General features: G+C 34.1%; 1 protein-coding gene across 1 annotated transcript in view; it reads right to left on the bottom strand.

The window, feature by feature from the left end:
- The window catches only part of LOC131687348 (uncharacterized), a 96,509-nt gene that overhangs the window by 51,434 nt on the left and 26,064 nt on the right, over nucleotides 1-19,011 (bottom strand). Inside the window, exons 4-8 of the mRNA XM_058971426.1 lie at nucleotides 13,387-13,618; nucleotides 13,078-13,182; nucleotides 12,773-13,003; nucleotides 10,673-11,007; nucleotides 9,931-10,616 (exon numbers count right to left, since the gene is read on the bottom strand). Coding sequence (XP_058827409.1) covers nucleotides 9,931-10,616; nucleotides 10,673-11,007; nucleotides 12,773-13,003; nucleotides 13,078-13,182; nucleotides 13,387-13,618 — 1,589 coding nt within the window. The remainder of the gene's footprint in view (nucleotides 1-9,930; nucleotides 10,617-10,672; nucleotides 11,008-12,772; nucleotides 13,004-13,077; nucleotides 13,183-13,386; nucleotides 13,619-19,011) is intronic.

The following is a 19,011-nucleotide window of genomic DNA, read 5'->3' on the forward strand; positions in this document are numbered from 1 at the left end:
GATTTACGGATTTTATTTCTATCTAACATTGTTCTACATAAAATTTCCAACAAATGTGCTCATATATGAGAAAAGCATAATTGCACTAATTGGAGGATCATCAAAGATTTACAGATTTTATTTCTATCTAACATTGTTCTACATAAAATTTCCAACAAAATGAAGAACAAATTGCGCAAATCCATCATGCCGTTCTTAAGTGATGCGCTGTCTTAAAAACGCCAACTTTGTTATATATATATATATATATATATATATATATATATATATATATATATATATATATATATATATATATATATATATATATATATATATATATATATATATATATATATATATATATATATATATATATATATATATATATATATATATATATATATATATATATATATATATATATATATATATATATATATATATATATATATATATATATATATATATATATATATATATATATATATAGATGTGCTCATATATGAGAAAAGCATAATTGCACTAATTGGAGGATCATCAAAGATTTACAGATTTTATTTCTATCTAACATTGTTCTACATAAAATTTCCAACAAATGTGCTCATATATGAGAAAAGCATAATTGCACTAATTGGAGGATCATCAAAGATTTACAGATTTTATTTCTATCTAACATTGTTCTACATAAAATTTCCAACAAATGTGCTCATATATGAGAAAAGAATAATTGCACTAATTGGAGGATCATCAAAGATTTACGGATTTTATTTCTATCTAACATTGTTCTACATAAAATTTCCAACAAATGTGCTCATATATGAGAAAAGCATAATTGCACTAATTGGAGGATCATCAAAGATTTACAGATTTTATTTCTATCTAACATTGTTCTACATAAAATTTCCAACAAATGTGCTCATATATGAGAAAAGCATAATTGCACTAATTGGAGGATCATCAAAGATTTACGGATTTTTTTTCTATCTAACATTGTTCTACATAAAATTTCCAACAAATGTGCTCATATATGAGAAAAGCATAATTGCACTAATTGGAGGATCATCAAAGATTTACAGATTTTATTTCTATCTAACATTGTTCTACATAAAATTTCCAACAAATGTGCTCATATATGAGAAAAGCATAATTGCACTAATTGGAGGATCATCAAAGATTTACGGATTTTTTTTCTATCTAACATTGTTCTACATAAAATTTCCAACAAATGTGCTCATATATGAGAAAAGCATAATTGCACTAATTGGAGGATCATCAAAGATTTACAGATTTTATTTCTATCTAACATTGTTCTACATAAAATTTCCAACAAATGTGCTCATATATGAGAAAAGCATAATTGCACTAATTGGAGGATCATCAAAGATTTACGGATTTTATTTCTATCTAACATTGTTCTACATAAAATTTCCAACAAATGTGCTCATATATGAGAAAAGCATAATTGCACTAATTGGAGGATCATCAAAGATTTACGGATTTTTTTCTATCTAACATTGTTCTACATAAAATTTCCAACAAATGTGCTCATATATGAGAAAAGCATAATTGCACTAATTGGAGGATCATCAAAGATTTACAGATTTTATTTCTAACTAACATTGTTCTACATAAAATTTCCAACAAAATGAAGAACAAATTGCGCAAATCCATCATGCCGTTCTTAAGTGATGCGCTGTCTTAAAAACGCCAACTTTGTTTTATATATATATATATATATATATATATATATATATATATATATATATATATATATATATATATATATATATATATATATATATATATATATATATATATATATATATATATATATATATATATATATATATATATATATATATATATATATATATATATATATATATATATATATATATATATATATATATATATATATATATATATATATATATATATATATATATATATATATATATATATATATATATATATATATATATATATATATATATATATATATATATATATATAGATGTGCTCATATATGAGAAAAGCATAATTGCACTAATTGGAGGATCATCAAAGATTTACAGATTTTATTTCTATCTAACATTGTTCTACATAAAATTTCCAACAAATGTGCTCATATATGAGAACAGCATAATTGCACTAATTGGAGGATCATCAAAGATTTACAGATTTTATTTCTATCTAACATTGTTCTACATAAAATTTCCAACAAATGTGCTCATATATGAGAAAAGCATAATTGCACTAATTGGAGGATCATCAAAGATTTACGGATTTTATTTCTATCTAACATTGTTCTACATAAAATTTCCAACAAATGTGCTCATATATGAGAAAAGCATAATTGCACTAATTGGAGGATCATCAAAGATTTACAGATTTTATTTCTAACTAACATTGTTCTACATAAAATTTCCAACAAATGTGCTCATATATGAGAAAAGCATAATTGCACTAATTGGAGGATCATCAAAGATTTACAGATTTTATTTCTATCTAACATTGTTCTACATAAAATTTCCAACAAATGTGCTCATATATGAGAAAAGCATAATTGCACTAATTGGAGGATCATCAAAGATTTACAGATTTTATTTCTAACTAACATTGTTCTACATAAAATTTCCAACAAAATGAAGAACAAATTGCGCAAATCCATCATGCCGTTTTCAAGTGATGCGCGGTCTTACGTACGCCAACTTTGTTTTATATATATAGAAGATAATCGGAAAGGGTTATGAAGCTATATCTAGGGACTAAAGAAGAATATTTTAAAAGCTTCGGTTTGTTAAAAAGAAAGAAAAATATATGTCCCGATTTTGTCAATATCCCCGTTATAACAGCCTAAAACTCACCAAAGGGCTGTTAAAAACGGATCTTCACTGTATTAGAATTGTCTAAAATTGATACAAGTTATTATGAAAATTCTGCTAGTTAACTTGAGTGCTTATGCTACATAATTTGCGAAGTTAAAGGCTGATGAAGTACTATCTCTGATAGTCGACACTAAGTTAACAAGGCATCAATACTTTTTAATTTGCGCATAAGTAGTAGAAAGGCGTCTGGAGGGGTATGGCCCTTAATTTTCATAACTTTCCCTACCCAGTACTCTCTAGCTAATTAAATGTCGTTAAAATGTAAAAAAGTGTTATACCTAAATCAAAAATACAGCTAAGAAATCAACCGAATTGAGGCTAGCCTAAACACACAATTAATAAAATCGTCGATTAAAACCAACACACGATACCGAGTTGATAGCTGTAAAAATAGTAAGAATGTCGATAGATTTTCTCATCTAATATAAAATTTATGGTAAAAAAAGTTACAGTTCACTAAAGTATGGTGAAATCTAATCCGCAAGAACCGAATTGACGATAATGAAATCGGATAGTTTATTTATGTTCTCATTCGTATTCATTACCAACTATTGGCAAAACTTATATCAAAAATGTGTGATAAAATCAATTTATCACTATAAGATGAATTGATCTGATCTTTTCGATATCAAATTTGAGCTGAGCGACTCCAAATTCACTTATAATATGTGGCTATGGGACGAAATTCTCTAAAAATGTATATGGCGGATGAAGAAAATGTAGGTCAAAGGAGAGGGAGGGGGAGGGGGGTTGATGTAGAAAGAGATGGTATGAGGGGAAGCTGAGAGGGGGCTGATGGAGTATGCAACACCCAACCGCATATTATACTCACCATTTGAGATTTGGTTTATGAAAATCGGTTCAGTCATCACCGAGCAATCGATGTGACTAATTCTGGAATACGTCCAGAAACCGAAAATTTAGGAACTGTTGATAGTGGACATTATATCCAAAGAATCTTTGATTGGCCATCAGTGATCTAGTCTTGTAAATAGAAATGATGTTATCTAGACTTGCAAATAGAAATGGATTTTTAACCTTTGAAGTATTACGAATGTATCGGTTTATATGGGAAATTCCTGTGTGGTTGCAATAAACAACCTGTTACTCCGGAACCAAATGTCAAATTCGAATGAAATTCAATAACAGTCCATGGGAGTATTTTATCTTTCATTTGAAACCAAGTTTATAAAAATCGGTCAAGAATGACCTGGGAAACAAGTGTGAGATTAACTTACGAACTTGGAAAGTACCTGGTGGCATCTAGAACCGTCATAGGTGGCCAATGTGGTCAAAGCTGCTTAGAATGATCATTAGTGATCTAGACCCGCAAATCCGAGTTATTTTGCACCCTTTTTGATATGTATTACACCATTTGGACATAATGGTGTTACCATTTTATATGGGAATTTGCTGTGTGACCGCACTCTTCAACCCGTAACTCCGTCCGATCGACAAAAAATTCAATAGCAGCTTATAGGAGCGTTATACCTTTCATTTGAAATCAAGTTTGAGCGATTCGGTTCAGCCATCTCTGAGAAAAGTGAGTGAGAGTTGAAAACACACACACATACACACATACATACAGACATTTGTCAATTTCGACGAACTGAGTCGAATGGTACATGAGACTCGGCCCTCCGGGCATCGGCTAAAAAGTCGGTTTTCAGAGTGATTGCATATCCTTTCTTTATGAGAAAGGCAAAAAGTTTAAATCAGGAAAAATCCAAAATAAAATTTTGATGTTTTGTAAGGCTAGGCGACATTGTGCATCGTCCAGTAGAATTCTCACAACCTTCGCTAACTTCTCGAGTACAATGCCCCTCATTACGAAGGTGTAACATATCATTTAATTCGAGTCACTTCGGCCCACTGGACGTCAAAACTCGAACAATTCACTGCATAATAGTGTTGATTTCGCTCCTGGGGCTGTGATCTCTTCTTTCTGAAAATTCAAGATAATATAAGCAACCCAATTTTTCAAGAGCCACCCTACCTCAAATCCTTTTAAAAAATCATAACAATTTAACCATTATAGGTAGCCTTGTTTATTCAGCAAATTTGCTTTAATTTATTTATGTTATATTGTAGGGCATTGCGCAGGTAAACTTCACACATCTAAACAGTCGATACTTTGAACACCCTAACCACAAGGACCACCCTAAGTCCAATTATTTGAAAAAATCGCCAAAAAAACTAACAAATTTGCCAAAGACATCATAAATAGAGCTTCCACTTCCCGGCGGTTTTCAGCTTCCCGGGATTCAGGAAATAGATATGAAATTTCCCGGGAAATCCCAGGATCCCGGGAATATGGAAAAAAATAAAAAAAGTGGATCATTTTCTTGAAAACAAAAGGTAAAATTGAAAAGTTTTCATACCCGTTTGATTGCAGGTATATCTGTCTTAAAAGCAGTTGTCAGAAGATGTCGATTGGGTGGAGTACACATCACTGAATCATTTGATAACTCGTCATTCAGTTTGCATAACATCAGCTTCTTTTAAAGATTTTTCTTGGGTATATGTACAACTTATATTTGGTAATTAGGATTATAATTGGGAGGATTTACTAAACGCAGCTGCTGGAGTATGAATCAAAATCAAGCAGATAATGGACGAAATGTGCAGCGATGGGTGTAGACTTTACCATTGATTTCCTGTTACGAGCGAGTATCTATCAGAATCTGAATTTCGTGATCTTAAGGTCCTTCAAAAATCCAGCGCGCGTCTTTGAAAGCGACATTCAAAGAGTTTGAATGCGAATGATATGACATGACATGACGGATACAGTATTCTGCATTACTTTTTATACATCTAAAAATTTAAATATCCGGGCATGCAAAATTCTCGATAAAGCAGATATTACAGTTCCGGTAAAACAAATTATACGAATTATGCATTCGATGAACCGACCAAATATTTCTACAGATGTTCTAGAAACATTTCTTATTTTAAATAGCGTTTGAGTTAAGCACAATACCTCTACAAACAATTTTTAAAACAAACAATGATTGATTTTTTGAGAAAGTAACACTATTTCCATAACTAATTTGTGTGTTGCAGGCCCTTTCATTTAAAATCTAACTATTAAAATGAGCTGTTAAAAACCTGGTCAATCGGCTCATCGGTTGCAGAGATATCTTGCGCCCCGCTAACGCTACTGTAAGGAAATGTTTCGGAACAACGGCCGGCAAATTTATCCATTTTTGCATGAAAATACGCACATTCTTTAGCTTTAGTAAGGCTTGGACTATATACTTGAAAAAATCACAACAAAAATATCTGCGAGCTTAAGCTATATATTCCTTTGATCTGCAAATCAGTTGAAAAAGCATAATTCGCAATCACTATGCACAATGTTTACCGGTCAAAATATTTCCTACAGAATTTCATTTGCAGAACCTAAGCCTTTTGGATTAAATTAAAAAGCTTTTTCCCGGGATTTCCGAATCCCGGGAATGAGAAAACATAATTTCCCAGGAATCGGGAATCCCGGGAAATCCAAAAATCCCGGATTCCCGGGTAATAAATTCCCGAGATGGAAGCTCTAATCATAAACTATTTGGGAGCTATTAGTTTTTTATTCCCAAATACGGGCTTTCGATATGTACTGCAAATTTAGTGCCAAGTTTTGTAGTGATGTTGTATTATGCGGTGTAGCGCATTCATCTGCACTCGACTATAAAAATTGATTCCGTCTAACACTAGTTACACTGCTACGAGTTGTATTATACATAAACAATACATTTTTATACTTATTGTTATCATTAAATACGACACATATAGTGTAAACTATAGTTAACCTTTACATGCATAACGCTTTTTTAAAACAACATTGCGAAAAACATCGCACAATTGTCACAGTAAAGTATTGAAACTATAAGAAAAGATTTATTATGTACAATAAGAACATTGACAAAAACGGAACGCATTTCTTGCCAAAATCGGAGTGTGCCAAAATGGGAGCATGCCAAAAACGGAACGTGCCAAAAACGGAATCTTACTGTAATTCTAAAAACAAAAAAAAATTATTAGCGAAAAGTTGAAAATTTTTCCATTTTGACACATTTACTTACTAATGTGTGTCTAAAAAGTCCAATACTATCGTTTTTACACTTCACGTAACTAGCAATAACAAATAAAAATTTTGTGTGAAAGTTGATTTTTTTTTCCATTATGACGCATTTACTTTCCTGTGTGCGTTTAAAATGTTTAAAACTATTGATTTTCAACTCCTCGTAACTCGCAATAACAAACAATATGTTACTATGTTTTAATTGCCGCAAGGTTCTACTGTATCGATATTGTTGGCTATTTTCGGCAAATGAGAGACTAAGAGCAACGAAAGCAATGAAATTGAAAGACGGATAGGTATTCTAGAGCGAATCAGTTATAGACTTAGAACGGAAAACTAGAACTAGGCAGGCGACGCCGGCGGTAAATCATGATGATGAGTTATGTTCTACCATAGACCATGCGGTAGACTTGGGTGCAATGCCCAACTCCTACTCTGCAGAAGGCAAAGAATTCTTCGCATTTCCTTTCGATCATGCCCATATGAGCCTGCCTAGTTCTAGTTTTCCGTTCTAAGTTTATAACTGATTCGCTCTAGAATACCTATCCGTCTTTCAATTTCATTGCTTTCGTTGCTCTTAGTCTCTCATTTGCCGAAAATAGCCAACAAAATCAATACAGAATAACTAACAATATTTATCTGTGAAAAGTTGAAAATTTTTCGATTTTGACGCATTTACTTCCCAGTGTGCGTTTAAAATGTCTAAAACAATTGATTTTCAACTCCTCGTAACTCTCAATAACAAACAATATTTATTTGTGAAGAGATGAAAATTTTTCGATTTTGACGCATTTACTTCCTAGTGCTCGTTTAAAATGTCTAAAACTATTGATTTTCAACTCCTCGTAACTCGCAACATTTATTATCAAAAAGTTGAAAAAAGTTCAAAATAATAGAATTTATATAGCGTCTACCATTCCGTTTATCTGCCACTGCACGGTACTTAAACGATCAAGAATAAGATACAGGTCAAACTAGCAAACCATAACAAAATATTCATCTTTGTACAGGTTCGTAAACTTTGTGACTGGTATCGCCTTACGCGCGACAGGTAAATTATCCTCATGACCAGTCTCAAAACCGATGACGCATTTAAATTCCATGATATGTCACGAGACCAACCATCGAGGCTTGGAAGCTAACCTGTTTGAGACATGAGACATTTTCAGCAGAGCGTGACTGTACGGGTGGCTTGACATGTCGCGAAAAATGTACACAGGATCCAACTATGTTTATAACTAATATGTAATTAGCAAATTCACATAATCTTTTGTGCCAGTTGTACTCCTTACATCCCTAAGAGTTGATTAAAAGAAAGAAAACGTATTTATATGTCAACGCTAACTAGAAATCCAATAAAAAAGGCTTAGGAGCTGTAGGTGGGACGTGTACGTTGTTCTGCTCCCAAGTTTGCTAGGAAAATTCGATAAAAGATATCAAAGATTTTCGCCTAAAAATGTTATTTTTTAAATTTTTCAAAACTTTGGTTTTAAACTGTGAAGTCCCGTTCAAATTCTTTTCAAAAATTTCTTCACGATTTAGTTGGAACCCTAAATCCCTGCCTCCTTTTTGTTTGCTTTGCTCCTAAGCCCAATTCGATGGGAAAATTCGATTAAAGATGCCCATTTTCACCAAAAAAAATGCAACTTTTTTAAATTTCACAAATTTGCGACGAGAATTTATTTTTCGTTGTTAAGGTTGATCAGAGAATGGGCAAAAATCGAAAACGAAAAGGCAGTTTTTTTTTCCACACCGTGTGTTAAATTTTTATAAAAATCAGCAGTACTTTAACAACATTCTACATAAGCTGATTGATTTTTATGAAGATCTAACGCATCTAACGGTGTGGAAAAAAACTGCTTTTTTTCGTTTTCGATTTTTGCTTATTCTCTGTTCAACCTTAATACTGTTACATTTAGCTTTATATAGGTTTACGAGATCGCTGATTCTGATTATGACGTCGATAATGTAAAATTCAAAATGGCGGATCCAATATGGCGACAGCGCTTGGCTAAATTTCATGTTTTTATATTGGCCTAATACGTCTTACAAGGGGGTTTTTGGGACCGCCGATTCTAATTATGACGTCGAAATGTAAAATTCAAAATGGCGGATCCAATATAGCGACTGTACTTGGCTAAATTTCATGTTTTTTATATTAACCCAGAACGTTCTTACAAGAGGGTTTTCGGGGTCACTGATTCTGATTCTGATGTCGAAAATATAAAATTCAAAATGGCGGATCCAATATGGCGACCGTTCCTTGCTAAATTTTATGGTTTTTATATTGGCCTAAAACGATATACAAAGCGGTTTTCGGGATCGCTCATTCTGATTCTGACATCAGAATCGTAATAAGCGACCCCAAAAACTTTCGTAAATCGAGTTTTATGATCATTGTAACAAAATTCGCGAGTTTCTTAAAAAAATTGCTGCCATTGTGTAGTTTCTATTTAGAATTTTTAAATTCTGTTATCAGAATCGTAATCAGCGATCACATAATCTTTTTATGCTAGTTGAAAAGTTCTCAGAAACAAATATTTTGTAATTTTAAATTTATTTTCATGCACATATTTGGAGCATGAATATACATGTAAAATTAAGTTCCACTACAAATACACACAACTTGTCGTGCTTTCTTCAACGAATTTTATTGTAATTTTACACGTTCATTGAAAATTACGGTTTCATGTATTGTATTTTTAATCCAATATTGCTATAAAATGAAAGACATGTAATATCACACGAATGAAAATGTAAAATTGTAAGATTTTTGATGCGCCAATTGAGTGCATCGAATTCAATTTAATTTTCAATCAAATTTTTGATTCAAGCTTCGTTAGTTTACATTTGTATTGATTTACATGTCGTTAAAATTTCATTCTTTTTTGGTGTGAAATATTTTAGGAGGGCGAATTGAAAACTGGAATTACCGTACATTGTCTCTCAAATATTTATTTTATTTCAATAGTTTATTCAAATTACAGCAGTTTACACTTAGCACGAGTAGGGAAATCACACCATCCGTTATCTGTGCTCCAGTGCTGACCAATTGGGCAATTCTTTTCAACTGCAGTATTGCCAACACAGACGATATATCTTCCGCAGTCTCTGGCGTGAGCAAGCATTATCGGATTGTTTGGATCGGTTCTTCTCAAACAGCGTGGATCGTTGATAAATATGTGCTGGTATGGGGTGAAGACCGGTTCGTTATTGGAATCTTGCGGAGGTTGAACAGGTGCTTCCGATTCCGGAATGATTGGGATTTGAGGGGGAAGTATTGGAAGATTTGGAGAAAGTATTGGAACCTGAGGCATCGGTAATATTGGCTGTTCGTGTTCTGGTAGAGGTATGATTGGTCTCGATGGTTGGTTGCCTGGCCAAGTAAGATGGTTACCTTGCACCTCCTCTGAAGATGCCACATGAATTTGTGCTACTGAATTATCTTCACCTAAATACGGACTGGCAGGCCTCACAGGCTTGTTTGGTGCTCGCGGATTATATACTTCACAGTTTGCTGCTTCCTTAAACTCACACTTACTGTTTCTGTGGTCATATGCTAAACCCTCTGGACATACTAAAATAATGGGTTTCCCACGTAGGCATACTATGTATGAAAAGCAATCTCCAACCAAGGGTAGAGTTGCTCCAGACGGCAAATCATAACACGCCTGAAATATTTGAATGAAATGGATTAAAATGTATCTGAAAAATTCTTGGAACATACTGCATCTAAAGGGTTTTGTTGATTAATGATACCATTCTCGGGCTCAACCTCTGGTACTATTGGTTTATAAATGGGTTCTGACCCATCACAGGCAGAGCTGTCGAACGAGCAAACCCCATCATCCGCACTGAAGAAGGTGTTTGGCGGACATTTCATTTCAAGCGCGGTTCCCTGAGAATCACAAATGTGGAACTTCGTACAATCACTTCTGTGGGGCAATGTTAAGGCTTTTGAGTTCGCCTTGTACTGCACACATCGTGGATCTCTCGATGCAGCGGCTAATGCTATCAACAGAGGAAGCGTAAATATTAACATTTCTATATCAACTCTGAATCAAATAAGCTAAATCTTTTAACTGTGTGCTGCTCAATGAGTTACTATCTTTATATAGTTGTAAAATGCGTAGAACATTCCGTGCATTCGCTATAAGGTACCAAAAATTTATCAGCTATTAAAGTACCACACTTACTGATAATATCTTAATGGAAATCAAAAGGTTCCTTCTTGATGGTGCCGCGAACCTTTCTGTAAAAGTATTATTGATGCAAAATATGTTGATAACAAATCACTAAATTATGCACAGTAGGAAAGAAACCTGAACCCGAATTGGCAGTAACAAAAATATCCATCAAATGTTATCGATGTATGTTTTTACTAATTTTGTCATATGAACAATATGTGGTTAAGGCGAAACATGTCGCACATGAACTGACTGCGCTTGCTATCACAGCTCACCGAGCAGCTCACAATTTTACAGGTTAAAAGATGTAACTTTTTATTGGCACAAAAATACGATTTTACGACAACTATATTATTTATATTTTTAGCGTGTGGGAATTTGTTTACTATTTACTGGAACGAACCGTTATCGCATTTCAAGTTGTGTTATTGTTAAGTGCTTTTGTGTTAAGAAGAAATGTTGCATTAATTTGAATCTAGCGATGTGATGTGATGTGATTAGCTTGTTGTGTATCTAGGCTTTTCTTTATTTTCAGTATATAATAATTATATGAACACCCAAAATATTTCCCCAGTGCAAATAATGCATTAAATTCTTTCGTGCATATTCTAAATTAGAATCATGCATTCTTTGCACTATAGACCAAATATAGTTACTGCATCATACAAATACAATTGAATTGATGATAGAACGAATTGAATTAGAATACACGCTACAATATAATCAAATCTTTTGTAAAAGTATTAGTTAATGTTGCTTGCCGACCTTTGCCCAACAGTAGGGTGACCATATCAGACGAGTAAAAAATAGGACAGTCGAAAGCGTGCTGCCTCCCCCGTTACCTTTCAATTGACTGTGCCTTCTCCACATGTTTTTGGCTGTTAAAAGGTTCTGGAGTTTGGCAGGCAGAGCTTTGGTAGTTAAAAAGGTGTGGGGGTCTGGGAAAAAGAGCTTTGCCAGAAAGTCTCGTCGGAATTCGATCACTAAGCACTTTTTCGGATGTACACTCACGCAGTTCTTGCTACACCACTATCAGCGAAAGTTTCATGCTAAGATAGTCCATGCAGGACCGGCGACGAGTTTTGAGCATTAAGTACTCGTCATTTATGTAAAGCAGAAACATGAACGGTCCCAATTAGCTTTCCTGCGCTATACCTGGAAATGTCCAATGACAACCATTATTTCTCGATCTAAGAGCTACGATCGAAAGAGCTGCAAAATATACCGTTGCTTCCAAATTTTTTCTATTTTATCGATTGTTATACGAAAACTGGCGGATAGCTAGGTGTAAATAATATCAGTTTGAGTGCGACATCGGCAGGTTGGTATGTGTTCAGCGTACAGGCGTGAAGCCATGTTAATCGTCTATTAGGCAATTTTTTATTTCATTTATTTGACACGGATAAAGCTTACCTGAGCCGTGGATCTTTTAATATTAACAATGTGTATAAATATTTAAATCGAATTTTATTGTATATCCATCTTGTGTACGCGATTTGTTACTTTGTGTAAAGGATTTATTTCTTTTTGGAGATCCATTAACTGTATTGCCTGTTGTGGCTTGGGGATCACTTAGTCCGGTTAATCGTTTTCGTTCATGATATTCTCGCTGTTGATGTTGTATGAGTTTTCACAATTACCTGGTTTGAGTTGTTTATAGAATTTACGGGCCATGATCGTGTATCCGTGTTCTTTGTCATTTACTTTATTATCGGTGGTGCTGGCAGTTGAATGGGAAGTGGCATCACAATGATCGGACACGTTGTGCGTAGGTTCTGTTGTTCCAACAATCGTTAGTGCCTGAGTTGCAACTCCGGTTGTTTGTGATTTAGTTGATGTTGATGAGGACAGTTGATATTGTTTGATTAGAGCTGCATATACATGGTTTCACGTAGTGTGTCTTCTTGTAGCAGACATGGGGGCTTTGTCCTTTATATGTGCTTACCGTGATTTGAGATCACCACACCTTCAATTTTGTATTGAAAATTCAGGTGTGAAGGAATAGGTTTCATCACTCGTATTCTCACGACAAGAACACCGTTGGAAAAATCTGGAGAAAAAAATCTCCAGGTTTCAAACTTCAATTTCGTATTGAAAATTCAGGTATGAAGGAATAGGTTTCGTTACTCGCATTCTCACGACAAGAACACTGTTGGAAAAATCTGGAGAACAAAAAATCTCCAGGTTTCAAATTTTACGGATTCCACCGTTACGTATTCCTACATGATGGTTGTAATGAATTTATTGGTAGTACCCGGGTATAGATCGTGCAGACGCATATCATTGTCAATAGAAACGGGTGTCTTGATACTAACATTTTCATGCTCAACCCCGTATTGCATGTTGTCATCCATAGCATAGCTTTCCGTCATCACCATGGTTTTAAACGTTATAAGTACAGCATAACGAGTGTGGTGGAATTGTTTGACGACAACTTCCGTAAGTCTACCATTTGCACTTTTAATAAGAGTTCCTCTTCGCAAATACTAGGGAGGATTGAGCAATGTTTATAACAGACGACTATTGTATTGTACCGAAAATTGTTCACCTTTTGCTGCTGAGTTTCAAACATCTTGAAATAAACTATCGATACCGCACCGCTGAAAGTAACACTACTTTATTGTTAACACTGGCTTGGGACGACTTTTCTTCTTCGATTGCTTTGATTGCTTATAGCACTGGCCCTATACATGTAGACAGCAGACTGTAGGTAGAAACGTTCGTTTGATTAACTCCACAGTTAGCAAGCAGAGCGACTGATTGGTATTGACCTTGAAGTGATTCCATAATCACCAGCTCGAGAAGGCACTCAATGAAGTTATTCCACGATAGTTGTTGATGTTTCGCTATTTTGCTTTTTATGGAATGGATTTCCAGTAAGTTGAAAAATGCCACTAGCAAGAGAACTCAAGAAGAAGCAGAATCACCAAAACGTTAATGTGTCTTCTCAGAGGTGCCGAAGGGAACTCTTCGATTCCCGGATTGAAATACGATTTAAGCCGAGAAGAAGCTCTGGTAATCATCGTTTCATCGATATTGATAGCGACCAGAATTTGGTCCACAGCCGGAATCGGTTTGATTTGTTCTGATGTAAAGTGTTCTTGTCGACGGACTACAGCTCATTTATATGTGACGTACATACGAACGGCTCTTTCTCTTCAATTTCCATATAAGAAAAGAAAGTTGAAAAGAGAAATAACTCTTGAGAGATAAAAAAAACCATCGTAAGGTACAATTGGGAGATTCGAGTGTATTAAGTTTTGTTTGTCGTACTCCGATTAGGGATGAGTATACGTTGCAGTTATGGTTGCAGTCGGTCGTAACTGCGATCTGGAACAGAGTAAATAAAGTGAAGACTCAATAAATAGAAACAAATTAGGCTTACAGGAGAAAAACCAGGACAAATCAAGCATTTTCCTCGACTTCCCAGGACACCAGGACAGTCAGTGAAATACCAGGACATATGGTCACTCTACCCAACAGTTCGTATATTACACAAGCGTACAAGAACTCAAATTCTAGTTCTTCGCTCATCCAGGGCAAAATGCTCCCAGTGTAATATGCACCACAACAAAGGGGCCATACACTAATTACGTAAGGGCATATGGGGGGAGGGGGAGTTTCAAAATATGTTGCAAATTCTTATCTGAGGAGGAGGGAGGATTTGTCCTTTCTTGCGTAATATCATAAAACAAGTTTAAAAAATTAAATCCATAAGGAAAATATTCTTTTTAATAAGAAAAGGGAACTATTTTCCTTTGTACCATATAATCCTTGTATATCAAACAATATGAGTAATTTGGCTCTTGATTGTACATTGTTCTGTTCGGGAACTGGAGTCACAATATGCCTTACAAGTTAAGAAGTGTTGATACCCTTCGTGTTGTTAGACCGACTTTGTCCTTTTCAAACGTTCGATTCAATCCCGCAAGGTATCTGGAAAATGTTCTAACATGCGTGTGAACTGTATTTTAATTCAAGAAAATTCGAAGATGGTTAACTCGGAGCTATGCGTACGATAAGCGCCACAGCTGGAACTCAGAATAAATTCATGCCAGAAGAGGTTATAAACTCTTTTAAATTCTACATTACAAGAAAGTAGATTCAAAGGAAGTGGAATATAGCAAAGCAGATCATGTGGACCAAATTGGAGTTACTGAATATCTGACTACAGTTATTCTTTCTACTAGGCGAGATTGGCATGCAATTAAAATTCTGCAGATGATTACAGTTAAATTTTGTCATGAGTTCTATACATATCGTTTTCGCTATCTTATTATTTGATGAATTAACAATTCGATTTTTTCATTACGATAATCATGATAAGATCTTATGTAGGGGGAGGGGGAGTTCACCAAAATCTTTCGAACTCTTATCTGGGGGGAGGGGGAGGTTGAAAAGCTCTAAAAAAGCCTTACGTAATTAGTGTACGGCCCCAAAAAAATATGCTCCACTGCAATCGGTGAGTATGACCCACATCAATTGGAAAGGTTGGCCCACAACAAAAGGGTAACATGCCCCCATCGAATTATTTAAATTTACTGTTAAGTATTACTGTTAATTAAAGCTCATAATTTGCTCAATAGTTACTTTGCTGTTGTGATAGTAATGGGGCTTCCCAAGTAACAATTGAGGTTTCATAACACGCTAGAAGTGCAATCTAAGTTTTATGGATAGCTATAAAACTTCCATAAAATCTAAATTGGTGCTAGGGATACCATCCAGAACTTAGTGGGGTGTTTTGTGTTGTTGTGAAAACATTAATAATTCTACACGCAAACATAGTTTCAAACCATTTCAAAACTTAGATAGGAATGTATACATTCTACACTGAAAATAAAAGTTCGTAAATATGATGAAATTGATCGTGCAATGCACAAGTTCATTCGTCGTTTTCTGTAACGAACCTTTTTTGTTCGTAAATTTTAAATATTGGGTGTATATTGCACTATTGCTTTCGTTTACAACGAAATTATTTTTCGTGAATGAAACGAAATGTTTCGTTTGTTTCAATAAATGTTTGTGTATATTACGAACGATTTCTGTGGTCGCACGAGCTCATTTTCGTTCATCCTAGAAAAGTTTTCATATCTATTAGTATATTCTTTTAGGATCGATGTTTGACAACATCAACTTTTTTAAATTAAAAAAATCGATCTGGCAAAATCGATTTTATTGTGGTATAAGGAAAGGGCCGCTTGATGAACGCAAGTTTTCGTAAAATTTACTTATTTAGTGTACATTTCACGAAGTTTTCGTTGATGACGAAATTATTTTTTATGAAAGAAACGAAATGTTTCGTTTATTTTAATAAATGTTTGTACATATTATGTACGATTTCGTTGGTCGCACGAATTCATATTCGTTCATTCCTAAAAAAAATCGTATTTATAAGCCTATTTTTTCATTCGATCTCTTGGGATCGATGTTTGACAACACCATTTTTTCAATTAAAAGGATACGGTAAAATCGATTTTATTGTGGTATGAACAAATGGCCGCTTGATGAATGAAAGTTTTCGCAAATTTTATTTATTTGGTGTACATTGCACGAACGTTTTCGTTTATGACGTTATTATTTTCGCAAATGAAACGAATGTTTCGTTTGTTTTTTAATAAATATTTGTATATATTACGAATGTTGATCGTTGGTCGCACATTCATATTCGTTCATCTTAGAAAAGTTTACGAATGTGGTCGGTTGTCGGCACCCTTCTGTCTTTGGCTCATTACATTTCTCCAATTGCATAATTTAGGGACATACGCATACCAATGGAAAGCTAGAGTTAGAGACCTTAGCTAATCACTGGTGAAGGAACTTTATTTTTCCCATTAATATGAAAAATGTTACTGACAATTTAGTGAAATGATAATTTTGTCATTTAGAAAAATGTCGGTTGTCGGGACACTAACAAAATTTAGTAAAAATGGCACAATATGAAAAAAAAATCACCTACATTCAAACAGAAAATAAAATTTACTTTACTTTACTTATACCATAATTCCTCCCCAAGTAACAATTGAAGTTTTATAGCTACAAGTGCAATCTAAGTTTTACCATAACCCCATTGTTACTAGGGCCATCAGATGCACAATGTGTGTTTATGAAAATATGGTACGGATACTACGCACCACTAACGCTCTGGCGGATCGTATTTATATTTACAGAGTGACCAACTTATACCACACAGAGTTGAATTAGATTATTTATTAAAAGTCAATATGTTACCCAAGTAACCAATAGGCATGGAAAGTGGTTTTTTAAAAACCGCTTTTGGCAAAATAGACCGCTGCATTATTGCTATGCCATGAAAATATTTTTCACGGCTTTTCTTCCTTCAAAATGCTAATTAATGACAAGAAGTTTTTAAAATGTTTATTGAAAGAAAGTTTACAATAGTTATGCATGAAAATGCTAATATAGTGCAAAAAGCATCTGAAATCCAAATAAAATGCTACTTTGCTGCATATATTAGTACATACTTGGTGGTTACTTGGGCAATGTTGGGTTTCGAGATGATCTGTAGAGCTCAAAAATTGATGTTCGCCGTCATTCTAAAAATTTAAAATAATGACTTTTCCTTGGCGCGTGATCATACACTCAGGCAAAAAATACAACGAATTTCATAGGAATATCGTATAATTTTTAGCCAGAAGTAGCACGTATGTACTACTTGCCTTTTGACTAAGGCAAACCGTACAATGTGGATATTCCTCATTTACAAAGGTTGTAATAGTAGAATGTCTCCATATCCAAAATTAATATTCGTCACCACATAAAAATCCAACATGCTGGGTGCTTTTGGAATAGAGATATCCCCGTCTTGGGTTTTAAAATGGCATCAGACATCGATTTTTGGCATCCACTTGTAACAACCGTGTCGAAAATATGCATTAGGGTGGGACAAAAATTAGATTCCAGTTCCGAGCAACATTTTAGGTACCATTTGGGTCCTAGAACAAGTGTGCAAAATCTTAACTCTATCCTTGAAACTATATTTTTGAACCCTCTATTTTAAGTTTACATGGGATTTTGTATGGGAAAATTTACTTTTACAAAATAATTCCTCCAGGAGTCACCCATTACTTCCTAAAAATAAATCGTTATATGGCTTTTATAGGAAATTTAAAAAAACAAAGAAAACCACAAAACGATCTGACCGTTGAGAAAAAAGTTATTAAGCATAAACTGATAGATGCTCTGATAAAATATTCATTTTTTCTAGCACCACTGCTATTGGTTGTCCAATTCAACGCAATTTTGTTTCAATCTTCTCATAATGTGTCTAAATCATTTATCTATGCTGCTTGGCCACTTCGCAAGAGTTTTAAGGGATAAATTGAGGCTTCTTTTGTAAATAATAAGAGAAAGATAAAAAATTTGTATATAATTCGACCGTCAGAAGCAGTGATGCTATGAAAAGTGAAATTTTCATCAATCTTCAGGACATCAATCGGTTCTTGCTTAATAACTTTTTCCACAAGCATCAGATCGTTTCGCGGTCTTCTAGACTTTGTTTCCTTGACAAATTTCCTATAAAAATCGGACATCGGGCGTCTCTTGGAAGAATTAATTTGCAAAATACAATTTTCCCATACGAAATCCAATGTAATCTTTAAACCGTGGGCGCAAAAATATAGTTTCACCGATTGAGCTAAAAATTTGCAGAGTTGTTCTGGTAGCTAAATGGGAACCGAAAAGTTACTCGGAGCAAAATTTTATTTTTTCCATATAACCATGTCCCACTGTAATATCCATATTGATTAGGATATAGAGAATTCCGCTAAACCGGATGTCGCCATCTTTATTTATTTATTTATTTATTTTTATCTGGTCTTCGAGTTACTCGTACAGACAGTTACTTAATTAATATTAATTC

This window comes from Topomyia yanbarensis, chromosome 3 (assembly GCF_030247195.1).
Source record: "Topomyia yanbarensis strain Yona2022 chromosome 3, ASM3024719v1, whole genome shotgun sequence".
NCBI classification, from domain to species: Eukaryota; Metazoa; Arthropoda; class Insecta; order Diptera; family Culicidae; genus Topomyia; species Topomyia yanbarensis.